General features: G+C 49.1%; 1 protein-coding gene across 2 annotated transcripts in view; it reads left to right on the forward strand.

Moving 5' to 3' along the window:
- The first annotated feature begins 2,999 nt into the window (after window positions 1-2,999).
- The window catches only part of BTBD8 (BTB domain containing 8), a 116,434-nt gene continuing 106,330 nt past the window's right edge, over window positions 3,000-13,103 (forward strand). For both annotated transcript variants that reach the window (XM_038744696.1, XM_038744697.1), the window contains exon 1: window positions 3,000-3,095. In XM_038744696.1, the coding sequence (XP_038600624.1) occupies window positions 3,019-3,095 (77 nt within the window). In that variant the 5' untranslated portion in view covers window positions 3,000-3,018. The remainder of the gene's footprint in view (window positions 3,096-13,103) is intronic.

The raw sequence follows: 13,103 nt of genomic DNA on the forward strand, positions 1-13,103 counted from the left end.
ACCATTATTATTATTATTACCGTTGGATTGAGACTATGAGCTCATGTGGGACAGGGGGCACATAGTAAGCGCTTAACAAACACGATGATTATTATTACCTGTGAGCCCCCCGTGGGACAACCTGATCACCTTGTAACCTCCCCAGCGCATAGAGCAGTGCTTTGCACATAATAAGCACTTAACAAATACCATCATTATTATTATTATTACTACTACCTCATCTGTAAAATGGGGATTGAGACTATGAGCTCATGTGGGACAGGGACTGTGTCCAGCCTCATTGCCATGCATCTACCCCAGCGCTCAGTAAATACGATTGAATGAATGAATGAGCCAACAGTGCTTGGCATATAGTAAGCGCTTAACAAATACCACCGTTATCATTACCCCAACTGTAAAATGGGGATTGAGACGTAAACTCCACAGTAATAAATATGTACAAACACGTATATATGTATATATGTTTGTACATAGTTATTACTCTATTTGTTCATATTTATTCTATTTATTTTATTTTGTTAATATGTTTTGGTTTTGTTGTCTGTCTCCCCCTTCTAGACTGTGAGCCCGCTGTTGGGTAGGGACCGTCTCCAGGCGTTGCCAACTTGGACTTCCCAAGCGCTTAGTCATCATCATCATCATCATCAATCGTATTTATTGAGCGCTTACTATGTGCAGAGCACTGTACTAAGCGCTTGGGAAGTACAAATGGGCAACATATAGAGACAGTCCCTACCCAACAGCGGGCTCACAGTCTAAAAGGGGGAGACAGACAACAAAACCAAACATACTAACAAAATAAAATAAATAGAATAGTCCAGTGCTCTGCACACAGTAAGCGCTCAATAAATACGATTGATGAACAAATGAATGAATGCAAAGTACTGTTCTAAGCGCTGGAGCGCTTACTATGTGCAAAGCACTGTTCACTTGTACTTCCCAAGCACTTAGTCCAGTGCTCTGCAATAAATACGATTGACTGACTGACTGACTGACTGACTGACTGAATGAATGACCCCAACTGTAAAATGGGGGTTGAGACTGTGAGCTCCACCTAGGACAGGGACTGTATCCACCCCAGAGCTTAGAATGGTGCTTGGCACATAGTGAGGACCTAACAAATGTCACTATTATTATTGTTATTATTATTATTATTGCTATTATTATTAAGAAAGCCGGTTTCCCTTCAGCTCCTCACAGCCTGACAGGAGCCCAACATTAGGCCAAGGGCGACGCCCAGCCAGACCGGAAGTGACGAAAGGGCTGAGCGGCGCGCCCGGATTGGCCGTCTGGCGCGAGGCCCCTCGGCGCCGGCCAATAGGATTGCAGCCCCTCCTCAAGGGTGGGGAGAATCGGGGGGCAGGCTCCCAAATGGGCAAGCGGCGCAGTACGCAGGCGCGGGTGGTCGTCCCCCTCCCTCCCGCCGCCCCGCCCGGATTGGTCGTCTGGCTCGAGCCCCTCGGCGCCGACCAATAGGATTGCAGCCCCTCCTCAAGGGTGGGGAGAATGGGGGGGCAGGCTCCCGAAAGGGCAAGAGGCGTAGTGCGCAGGCGCGGGCGGTCATCCGCTCCCTGCCGCCCCGTCCGGATTGGTCGGCTGGCTCGAGCCCCTCGGCGCCGACCAATAGGATTGCAGCCCCTCCTCAAGGGTGGGGAGAATGGGGGGGCTGGCTCCCAAATGGGCAAGCGGCTCAGTGCGCAGGCGCGGGCGGGCTTCCGCCACCTCCCGCCGCCCCGCCCGGATTGGTCGTCTGGCCCGAGCCCCTCGGCGCCGGCCAATAGGATTATAGCTCCGCCTCAAGGGTGGGGAGAATGGGGAGGGCAGGCTCCCAAATGGAGAAGCGGCGCAGTGCGCAGGCGCGGGCGGTCATCCCCTCCCTCCCGCCCCTCCCGGATTGGTCGTCTGGCTCGAGCCCCTCGGTGCCGGCCAATAGGATTGCAGCCCCTCCTCAGGGCGGGGAAGAATGGGTGGGGCAGGCTTTCAAAAGGGCAAGGGACGTAGTGCGCAGGCGCGAGCGGTCATTTCCCCCCCCCCCCCCCCGCCTCCCGCCGCCCCGCCGGGATTGGTCGTCTGGCTCGTGCCCCTCAGCGCCGACCAATAGGATTGCAGCCCCTCCTCAAGGGTGGGGATAATGGGGGGGGGCAGGCTCCCGAAAGGGCAAGCTGAGTAGTGCGCAGGCGCGGGCGGTCATCCGCTCCCTCCCGCCCCGCCCGGATTGGTCGTCTGACTCGAGCCCCTCGGCGCCGGCCAATAGGATTGCAGCCCTTCCTCAGGGAGGGGAAGAATGGGAGGGGGGCAGGCTCCCGAAAGGGCAAGCGGCGCAGTGCGCAGGCGCGGGCGGTCATCCGCTCACTCCCGCCCCGCCGCCCCGCCCGGATTGGTCGTCTGGCTCGAGCCCCTCGGCGCCGACCAATAGGATTGCAGCCCCTCCTCAGGGCGGGGAAGAAAGGGTGGGGCAGGCTTCCAAAAGGGCAAGGGACGTAGTGCGCAGGCGCGAGCGGTCATCCTCCCCCCCCCGCCGCCCCGCCGGGATTGGTCATCTGGCTCTAGCCCCTCGGCGCCGGCCAATAGGATTGCAGCCCTTCCTCAGGGAGGGGAAGAATGGGAGGGGGGCAGGCTCCCAAATAGGCACAGTGCGCAGGCGCGGGCGGTCATCCGCTCCCTCCCGCCCCGCCGCCCCGCCCGGATTGGTCGTCTGTGTCGAGCCCCTCGGCGCCGACCAATAGGATTGCAGCCCCTCCTGGGGGTGGGGGGGCACCCGGAAGGGCAAGCGGCGCAGTGCGCCTGCGCGGGCGGTCATCCGCTCCCTCCCGCCCCGCCCGGATTGGTCGTCTGTGTCGAGCCCCTCGGCGCCGGCCAATAGGATTGCAGCCCCTCCTGTGGGCGGGGGCACCCGGAGGGGCAGGAGGCGCAGTGCGCCTGCGCGGGCGGTCACGTGCCGGCTGAGGCGGCTCCTGAGCGGACGTCCAAGCAGTAGCCGGCGGCGGGTGGGGGAAGGGGCTGCGTTTTGGGCGCCCCATGGCCCGGCTCGGGGCCGGCGGGAGGGGCCGCCTGAGGGAGGCCGTGGCCGCCCGACTCCGACACGATCTCCTCAGGTACGGGCACCCATAATCAATCAATCAATCAATCAATCAATCGTATTTATTGAGCGCTTACTGTGTGCAGAGCACTGTACTGAGCGCTTGGGAAGTACAAGTTGGTAACATATAGAGACGGTCCCTACCCAACAGGGGGCTCACAGTCTAACCGTCATCAGAATTATAGTTATCATAATAGTAATAGCATTTGGTAAGCGCTTACTACTACTACTACTAATAATGATAACATTTATTAAGCGCTTACTATGTGCAAGGCACTGTTCTAAGCGCTGGGGAAGTTACAAGGCGATCAGGTTGTCCCTCAGGGAGCTCACAGTCTTAATCCCCATTTTACAGAGGAGGGAACTGAGGCACAGAGAAGTGAAGTGACTTGCCCAAAGTCACACAGCTGACAGTTATGATAATGATGGCATTTATTAAGCGCTTACTATGTGCCAAGCGCTGTTCTAAGCGCTGGGGAGGTTACAAGGTGATCAGGTTGTCCCACCGGGGGGCTCCCAGTCTTCATCCCCATTTTACAGATGAGGGAACTGAGGCCCAGAGAATGATGATATTGGCATTTAACCAGTAAGTGCTGGGGTAGAGACAGAGTCATCAGGTTGTCCCCCGTGGGGCTCACAGTCTTCATCCCCATCTTACAGATGAGTAACTGAGAAATTAAGTGACGCGCCCAAGGTCACGCAGCAGACAAGTGGCAGAGCCGGGATTAGAACCCACGACCTCTGACTCCCAAGCCCGGGCTCTTTCCACTAAGCCATGCAATAATAATAATAATGATAATAACAGTGGTATTTGTTAATGATAATAATAATAATGGCATTTATTAAGCGCTTACTATGTGCAAAGCGCTGTTCTAAGCGCTGGGGAGGTTACAAGGTGATCAGGTTGTCCCACGTGGGGCTCACAGTCTTAGTCCCCATTTTACAGATGAGGGAACTGAGGCCCAGAGAAGTGAAGTGACTTGCCCAAAGTCACACAGCTGACAGTTGGCGGAGCCGTGATTTGAACCCAGGACCTCTCGCTCCCAAGCCCGGGCTCTTTCCACTGAGCCACGAGTGCAGAGCACTGTTCTAAGCACTGGGGGAATACAAGGTGATCAAGCTGTCCCACGGGTGGCTCACAGTCATAATCCCCATTTTACAGGTGAGGGAACTGAGGCCCAGAGAATAATAATAATAATGATGGCATTTATTAAGCGCTTACTATGTGCAAGGCACTGTTCTAAGCGCTGGGGAGGTTACAGGGCAATCAGGTGGTCCCACGGGGGGGCTCACAGTCTTCATCTCCATTTTACAGATGAGGGAACTGAGGCCCAGTGAAGTGACTTGCCCAAAGTCACACAGCTGATAAGTGGCGGAGCCGGGATTTGAACCCAGAACCTCTGACTCCAAAGCCCGGGCTCTTTCCACTGAGCCACGAGTGCAGAGCACTGTTCTAAGCGCTGGGGGGGATACAAGGTGATCAGACTGTCCCACGGGGGGCTCACAGTCTTAACCCCCATTTTACAGATGAGGTGACTGAGGCACAGCGAATAATAATAATAATACTGGTATTTTCTAAGCGCTTACTTTGTGCCAAGCGCTTTTCTAGGCACAGAAACCATTCCTCATCTGTCAGGCGTATTTATGAAGCCCTTACAGTGTGCAGAGTAATAATAATAATAATAATAATACTGTAATAATAGTAATAATAATAACAATAATGATGATGGTATTTAAGTGCTTACTACGTGCCAAGCACAGAAACCATCCCCCATTGTCAGACATACTTATGAAGCCCTTATAGTGTGCAGAGCACTGTAATAATAATAATAATAATGGTGGTATTTGTTAAGCACTTACTATGTGCCAAGCACTGTTCTAAGCGCTGGGGGGGATACAAGGTAATCAGGTTGTCCCACGAGGGGCTCACAGTCTCATCCCAATAATAATAATAATAATAATAATAATAATAATAATAATAATGCTATTTAAACAAGTAGGCGTCAAGAGCATCAAAGACTTCTTGTCTGTTGAGTAGGGATTGCCCCTATCTGTTGTTGAATTGTACTTTCCAAGCGCTTAGTACAGTGCTCTTTACAAAATAAGCGCTCAGTAAATACGATTGAATGAATGAATGAATCAATCAATCAATCGTATTTATTGAGCGCTTACCGTGTGCAGAGCAGTGTACTAAGCGCTTGGGAAGTACAAGTTGGCAACATATAGAGACGGTCCCTACCCAACAGTGGGCTCGCAGTCTAGAAGGGGAAGACAGTAGACAATATCGCAGCCCTCAGGGAATTTACATTTTAATGGGGGATACTGATATCAAAATAAATAATTACAAATAGGGTCAAGAAACAGAGTGTAAAGAAATGTACATAGATTTTGGGAGAGAGGGGTGGAGATCTAAATCTAGATCCTGCTGGACTGTGAGCCTGTTGTTGGGTAGGGACCGCCTCTATATGTTGCAAACTTGTACTTCCCAAGCGCTTAGTACAGTGCTGTGCACACAGTAAGTGCTCAATAAATATGATTGAGTGAATGAATAGAATTGAATGAATGAATGAATCCAAATGCTTAGATCAATCAATGGTATTTATTGGGTGCTTACTCTGTGCAGAGCACTGTACTAAATGCTTGGGAGAGTACAGTACGACAGTTGGTAATCACATTCTCTGCCCACAGTGAGCTTTCAGTCTAGATGGGGAGACAGACATTAATATAAATAATTTATAATATCTACTTTGCTGATGGTGTGGAGTGTAGGGGGTGAAATAAGGTGGGGTGATGGGTAAGGTGAAAATTAATGATGGTCTTTAAAATGGAAGTTGTGACCCCTGACCCAAAGGAGTCGAAAAAACCAGAAATAGCATGGAAATAGTGGTCCACGTTCCACATTAGCTAAGATGATTTGAATGTCACATGTTTTGAGTCTTGCCTTTGAGTGAATGCATTTACTATTAAAAATAGAACTGTAGAACAGCCTTTGACCGAAGTGTGAAGTCATTAAAGTGCTCTTTCGTAACAATATAGTCTTCTGAAGGCTAAGATAATAATAATGGCATTTATTAAGCGCTTACTATGTGCAAAGCACTGTTCTAAGCGCTGGGGAGGTTACAGGGTGCTCAGGTTGTCCCAATGGGGGCTCACAGTCTTAATCCCCATTTTACAGATGAGGCAACTGAGGCCCAGAGAAGTGAAGTGACTTGCCCAAAGTCACACAGCCGGCGGCAGAGCTGGGGTTTGAACCCATGACCTCTGACTCCAAAGCCCGGGCTCTTTCCACTGAGCCACGCTGCTTCTAAGTTGTGAAGCGTTCCTTGTAATCCTACACGTTAAATGTAATATTTTAAAAAGCCTTGCGTTATGAGTAGACCTTCCCATCCCTGGCTAGTTTAATATTTTTCATACATGTTAAATGTAATATTTTAAAAAGCCTTGTGTTCTGAGTAGACCTTCCCATCCCTGGCTAGTTTAATATTTTTCATACATGTTAAATGTACTATTTTTAAAAGCCTTGCGTTATGAGTAGACCTTCCCATCCCTGGCTAGTTTAATATTTTTCATTCATGTTAAATGTAATATTTTAAAAAGCCTTGCATCATGAGTAGACCTTCCCAAGTTGGCTCCGTGGCTTACATGGTTAAAGCGCCTGTGTACAATCCGGGCAGCGGCGTGAAGTATGGATTGAAGTGGGGAGAGACATGAGGATGGGAGATCGGAGAGGAGGCTGATACAGTAATCCAGTCGGGAGAGGATGAGAGCTTGAACGAGCAGGGTAGTGGTTTGGATGGAGAGGAAAGGGCGGATCTCGGTGATGTTGCGGAGGTGAGACCGGCAGGGTTTGGTGACGGCTTGGATGTGAGGGGTGAATGAGAGAGCGGAGTCGAGGATGACACCAAGGTTGCGGGCTTGTGAGACGGGAAGGATGGTAGTGCCGTCTACAGTGATGGGAAAGTCAGGGAGAGGGCAGGGTTTGGGAGGGAAGGCCAGGAGTTCAGTCTTGGACATGTTGAGTTTTAGGTGGCGGGCGGACATCCAGATGGATATGTCCTGAAGGCAGGAGGAGACGTGAGCCTGGAGAGAGGGAGGGGGAGAGAGCAGGGCCAGAGATGGAGATCTGGGTGTCATCAGCGTAGAGATGATAGTTGAAGCCGTGGGAGCGAAGGAGGTCACCAAGGGAGTGAGTGTAGATCGAGAACAGAAGGGGACCAGGCACTGAACCTTGGGGAACCCCCACAGTAAGGGGATGGGAGGGGGAGGAGGAGCCCGCAAAGGAGACTGAGAAAGAACGACCGGAGAGATAAGAGGAGAACCAGGAGAGGACGGAGTCTGTGAAGCCAAGGTCGGATAGCGTGTTGAGGAGAAGGGGGTGGTCCACAGTGTCAAAGGCAGCTGAGAGGTCGAGGAGGATTAGGATGGAGTATGAGCCGTTGGATTTGGCAAGCAGGAGATCATCGGTGACCTTTGAGAGGGCAGTTTCCATGGAATGTAGGGGACGGAAGCCAGACTGGAGGGGGTCGAGGAAAGAGTTGGCGTTGAGGAATTCGAGGCAGCGGGTGTAGGCGACTCGTTCTGGGAGTTTGGAAAGGAAGGGTAGGAGGGAGATAGGGCGATAGATATTGTTGGTATCCTTTGGTGTGCGAAGCAGCGTGGCGTTTGGCAGGAGCCCAATCCATACTTCACGCTGCTGCCCAGATTGTCTTTGTCCAGAAAGGCTCTGGGCATGTTACTCCCCTCCTCAAAAATCTCCAGTGGCTACCAATCAATCTGCGCATCAGGCAGAAACTCCTCACCCTGGGCTTCCAGGCTGTCCATCCATCCCCTCGCCCCCTCCTACCTCACCTCCCTTCTCTCCTGGTCCAGCCCAGCCCGCACCCTCCGCTTCTCCGCCGCTAATCTCCTCCCCGTACCTCGTTCTGGCCTGTCCCGCCATCGACCCCCGGCCCACGTCCTCCCCCGGGCCTGGAATGCCCTCCCTCTGCCCCTCCGCCAAGCCAGCTCTCTTCCTCCCTTCAAGGCCCTGCTGAGAGCTCACCTCCTCCAGGAGGCCTTCCCAGACTGAGCCCCTTCCTTCCTCTCCCCCTCGTCCCCCTCTCCATCCCCCCGTCTTACCTCCTTCCCTTCCCCACAGCACCTGTATATATGTATATATGTTTGTACATATTTATTACTCTATTTTACTTGTACATATCTATTCTATTTATTTTATTTTGTTAGTATGTTTGGTTTTGTTCTCCGTCTCCCCCTTTTAGACTGTGAGCCCACTGTTGGGTAGAGACTGTCTCTATATGTTGCCAACTTGTACTTCCCAAGCGCTTAGTACAGTGCTCTGCACACAGTAAGCGCTCGATAAATACGATTGATTGATTGATTGGGTTCTAATCCCGCCTCTGCCACTTTTCTGCTGTGTGACTTTGGGCAAGTCACTTCTCTGGTCCTCAGTTCCCTCATCTGTAAAATGGGGATTTAAAGTATGAGTCCCTCGTGGGACAACCTGATTATTCTGTATCCACCCCAGTGCTTAGAACAGTGCTTGGCACATAGTAAGCGCTTAACAAATACCATTATTATTTTATTATTGGTATTATTCCCTGCCTTTTAACGTCTGAACTGTAGGCTCATTGTGGGCAGGGAACATCTGCTGACTCTGTTGTAAGGTATTTTCCCAAGTGCTTAGTGCAGTGCTCTGAATCCATTCATTCACTCAGTCGCATTTATTGAGCACTTGCTGTGTGCAGAGCACTGTACTAAGCGCTTGGAAAGTACAAATTGGCAACGGATAGAGACGGTCCCTACCCAACAACGGGCTCACAGTCTAGAAGGAGGAGACAGACAAAAAAAAACAAGCAATGCACACAGTAAGCCCTACTGAGAGCTCATTTTCTCCAGGAGACTTTCCCAGATTGAGCCCCCTCTTTCCTCTCCCCCTCCACCCCCGCCCTACCTCCTTCTCCTCCCCACAGCACCTGTGTATATGTTTGTACAGATTGATTACTGTATTTTACTTGTCCATATTTACTATTCTGTTTTGTTAATGATGTGCATCTAGCTTTACTTCTATTTATTCCGATGACTTGACACCTGTCCACATGTTTTGTTTTGCTGTCTGTCTCCCCCTTCTAAACTATGAGCCCCCTGTTGGGTAGGGACCATCTCTATATGTTGCCAACTTGTACTTCCCAAGCGCTTAGTACAGTGCTCTGCACATAATAAGCGCTCAATAAATGCGATTGAATGAATGAATGAATGAAAGTGCTCATTGAATGCCATCGAGGATGATGGTGAACCCATATCCTCTCCTTTGTCAATGTATACCCTTCCTTCCTCTCCCCCTCGTCCCCCTCTCCATCCTCCCCATCTTACCTCCTTCCCTTCCCCACAGCACCTGTATATATGTTTGTACATATTTATTACTCTATTTATCTTGTACATATCTATTCTATTTATTTTATTTTTTTAGTATGTTTGGTTTTGTTCTCTGTCTCCCCCATCTAGACTGTGAGCCTACTGTTGGGTAGGGACTGTCTCTCTATGTTGCCACCTTGTACTTCCCAAGCACTTAGTCCAGTGCTCTGCACACAGTAAGCTCTCAATAAATATGATTGATTGAATGGTGGTGTTTGTTAAGCACTTACTATGTGCCAGGCACTGTACTAAGCACTGGGGCACCGTACCCTTCTAAAGACCAACAGAATTGGTGAAGCTGAAGAGAGGTAGCAACACCATCTATATGTTGCCAACTTGTACTTCCCAAGCGCTTAGTACAGTGCTCCGCACATAGTAAGCGCTCAATAAATGCGGTTGAATGAATGAATGAATGAAAGTGCTCATTGAATACCATTGAGGATGACAGTAAACCCATATCCCATATTTATTTTATTTTGTTAGTATGTTTGGTTTTGTTCTCTGTCTCCGCCTTTTAGACCGTGAGCCCACTGTTGGGTAGGGACTGTCTCTATATGTTGCCAATTTGTACTTCCCAAGCGCTTAGTACAGTGCTCTGCACATAGTAAGCGCTCAATAAATACGATTGATGATGATGCTGATGATATCCTCTCCTTTGTCAATGTATACCCCTCTGTAATAATAATGGTGGTATTTGTTAAGCACTTACTACGTGCCAGGCACTGTACTAAGCACTGCGGCACTGTACCCTTCTAAGGACCAACAGAATCGGTGAAGCTGAAGAGAGGTAGCAACACCATCTTTAGTTCATCTCCCAAGCAACTAGAACAGTAATAATAATAATAATAATAATAATAATCGACTGTGAGCCCACTGTTGGGTAGGGACCGTCTCTATATGTTGCCAACTTGGACTTCCCAAGCACTTAGTACAGTGCTCTGCACGCAGTAAGCGCTCAATAAATACGATTGAATGAATAATAAGGAGGCCTTCCCCGACTGAGCCCCTTCCTTCCTCTCCCCCTCGTCCCCCTCTCCATCCCCCCATCTTACCTCCTTCCCTTCCCCACAGCACCTGTATATATGGATATATGTTTGTACATATTTTTTACTCTATTTATTTATTTTATTTGTACATATCTATTCTATTTATTTTATTTTGTTAGTATGTTTGGTTTTGTTCTCTGTCTCCCCCGTTTAGACTGTGAGCCCACTGTTGGGTAGGGACTGTCTCTATATGTTGCCAATTTGTACTTCCCAAGCGCTTAGTACAGTGCTCTGCACATAGTAAGCGCTCAATAAATACGATTGATGATGATGCTGATGATATCCTCTCCTTTGTCAATGTATACCCCTCTGTAATAATAATGGTGGTATTTGTTAAGCACTTACTACGTGCCAGGCACTGTACTAAGCACTGCGGCACTGTACCCTTCTAAGGACCAACAGAATCGGTGAAGCTGAAGAGAGGTAGCAACACCATCTTTAGTTCATCTCCCAAGCAACTAGAACAGTAAAAATAATAATAATAATAATAATAATAATAATAATAATCGACTGTGAGCCCACTGTTGGGTAGGGACCGTCTCTATATGTTGCCAACTTGGACTTCCCAAGCGCTTAGTACAGTGTTCTGCACCCAGTAAGCGCTCAATAAATACGATTGAATGAATAATAATAATAATGACGGTATTTGTTAAGCCCTCACTATGTGCAAAGCACTGTTCTACACCGGGCACAGTGAATGCTCAATAAATCTCGTTGATTGGTTAAGCGGATGATATACCTTTAATGAGAGGGAGCCTTTTTTAGTATTCGCACATGAATAGCTAGTGGTGTTCAACCATTTCAACCGTTACACACACGCGAAACCTTCAGCATTATAGAAACGGAATGGGGCCGAAATTCTTCCCAGTGTGGGCTACTTCTGAAAACACGCAGCTGTGCGCACATCACCCCGTCAGCCCAATGGTAATAATATAACGCTAATAATGGTATTATTTAAGCGCTTACTGTTGCCAGGCGCCATACTGAGCACTAAGCAGTTCAGGTGGGACACAGCCCCCGTCCCACGTGGGGCTCGCGATCCTAACCCCCGTTTTACAGCCCAGAGAAGCCAAGTGACTTGCCCAGGGTCACACAGCGGACGAGTGTCAGAGCCGGGATTGGAACCCAGGTCCTCCTGACCCCCCCCCCCCCCCCCCCAGGCCCAGGCTCTATCCACTAGGCCACACTGCTCTCCAGCTCTGCCCTGGTTAGACGTTTCTCCCCAAACCCTCTGAAAATCGTCCTCCGTGGGGTAACTAACCGGCTAATTCCATGCACTGGGCAAGGGAACACGCGTGTGCGACGAGCTGGGATTCACAAATCACAACTTCGAGAGTTCATCTGCGAAACCTTAGCGTCGTCCCCTCCGCTGTGCTGAAAAATATGAGGGCTCAGGGAATCAATAAGTCGGTCAGACTGAGCCCCTTCCCTCCTCTCCCCCTCGTCCCCCTCTCCATCTCCCCATCTTACCTCCTTCCCTTCCCCACAGCACCTGTATATATGTATATATGGTTGTACAGATTTATTACTCTGTTTTTATTTATTTATTTATTTTCCTTGTACATTTCTATCCTATTTATCTTATTTTGTTGGTATGTTTGGTTCTGTTCTCTGTCTCCCCCTTTTAGACTGTGAGCCCACTGTTGGGTAGGGACTGTCTCTATGTGTTGCCAATTTGTACTTCCCAAGCGCTTAGTACAGCGCTCTGCACATAGTAAGCGCTCAATAAATACGATTGATTGATTGATTGATTTATTGAGTGCTTACTGTGTGTAGGGCACTGTACGGTAATCAGTCAATCAATCGTATTTATCGAGCGCTTACTGTGTGCAGAGCACTGGACTAAGCGCTTGGGAAGTGCAGGTTGGCACCATCATCATCAATCGTATTTATCGAGCGCTTACTGTGTGCAGAGCACTGTACTAAGCGCTTGGGAAGTCCAAGTTGGCAACATATTGAGACAGTCCCTACCCAACAGTGGGATTACAGTCTAGAAGTCTAGAAAGTACAATACTTTCCCAGGGGCAATAATTAAATTGTTTAAATGCCTCAGAATTTGAGGACTGAGCCAGACTGAGCCCCCTCCTTCCCCTCCCCACAGCACCTGTATATATGTATATATGTTTGCACGGATTTATTACTCTATTTTATTTGTACATATCTATCCTATTTATTTTATTTTGTTAATTTGCTTTGTTCGGTCTCCCCCTTCTAGACTGTGAGCCCACTGTTGGGTAGGGACCGCCTCTATACGTTGCCAACTTGGACTTCCCGAGCGCTTAGTACAGTGCTCTGCACACAGTAAGCGCTCAATAAATACGATTGAATGAATGAGGAAGTAAAGTCTGATTTTTTTTTTTAAGCAGTGTGATACAAAATGCATTCAGGAGTTGCCACCCTGGTATTGCTCATGATCTTAGTTTTTCAAGGTCAGGGATGCAGTTTTTTTGTTGCGTGTGTGTGTTTTCTTTTAACAAAAGCCAAAAAAAACCCCTCCTACTTTTAAAATTTCAAAGTGGCTTTTTTTTCCTCTGGCTAAAACCCTGTTTTTGTTACAGCCTGCCTCA

This window comes from Tachyglossus aculeatus, chromosome 4 (genome assembly GCF_015852505.1).
Source record: "Tachyglossus aculeatus isolate mTacAcu1 chromosome 4, mTacAcu1.pri, whole genome shotgun sequence".
Lineage (NCBI taxonomy): Eukaryota > Metazoa > Chordata > Mammalia > Monotremata > Tachyglossidae > Tachyglossus > Tachyglossus aculeatus.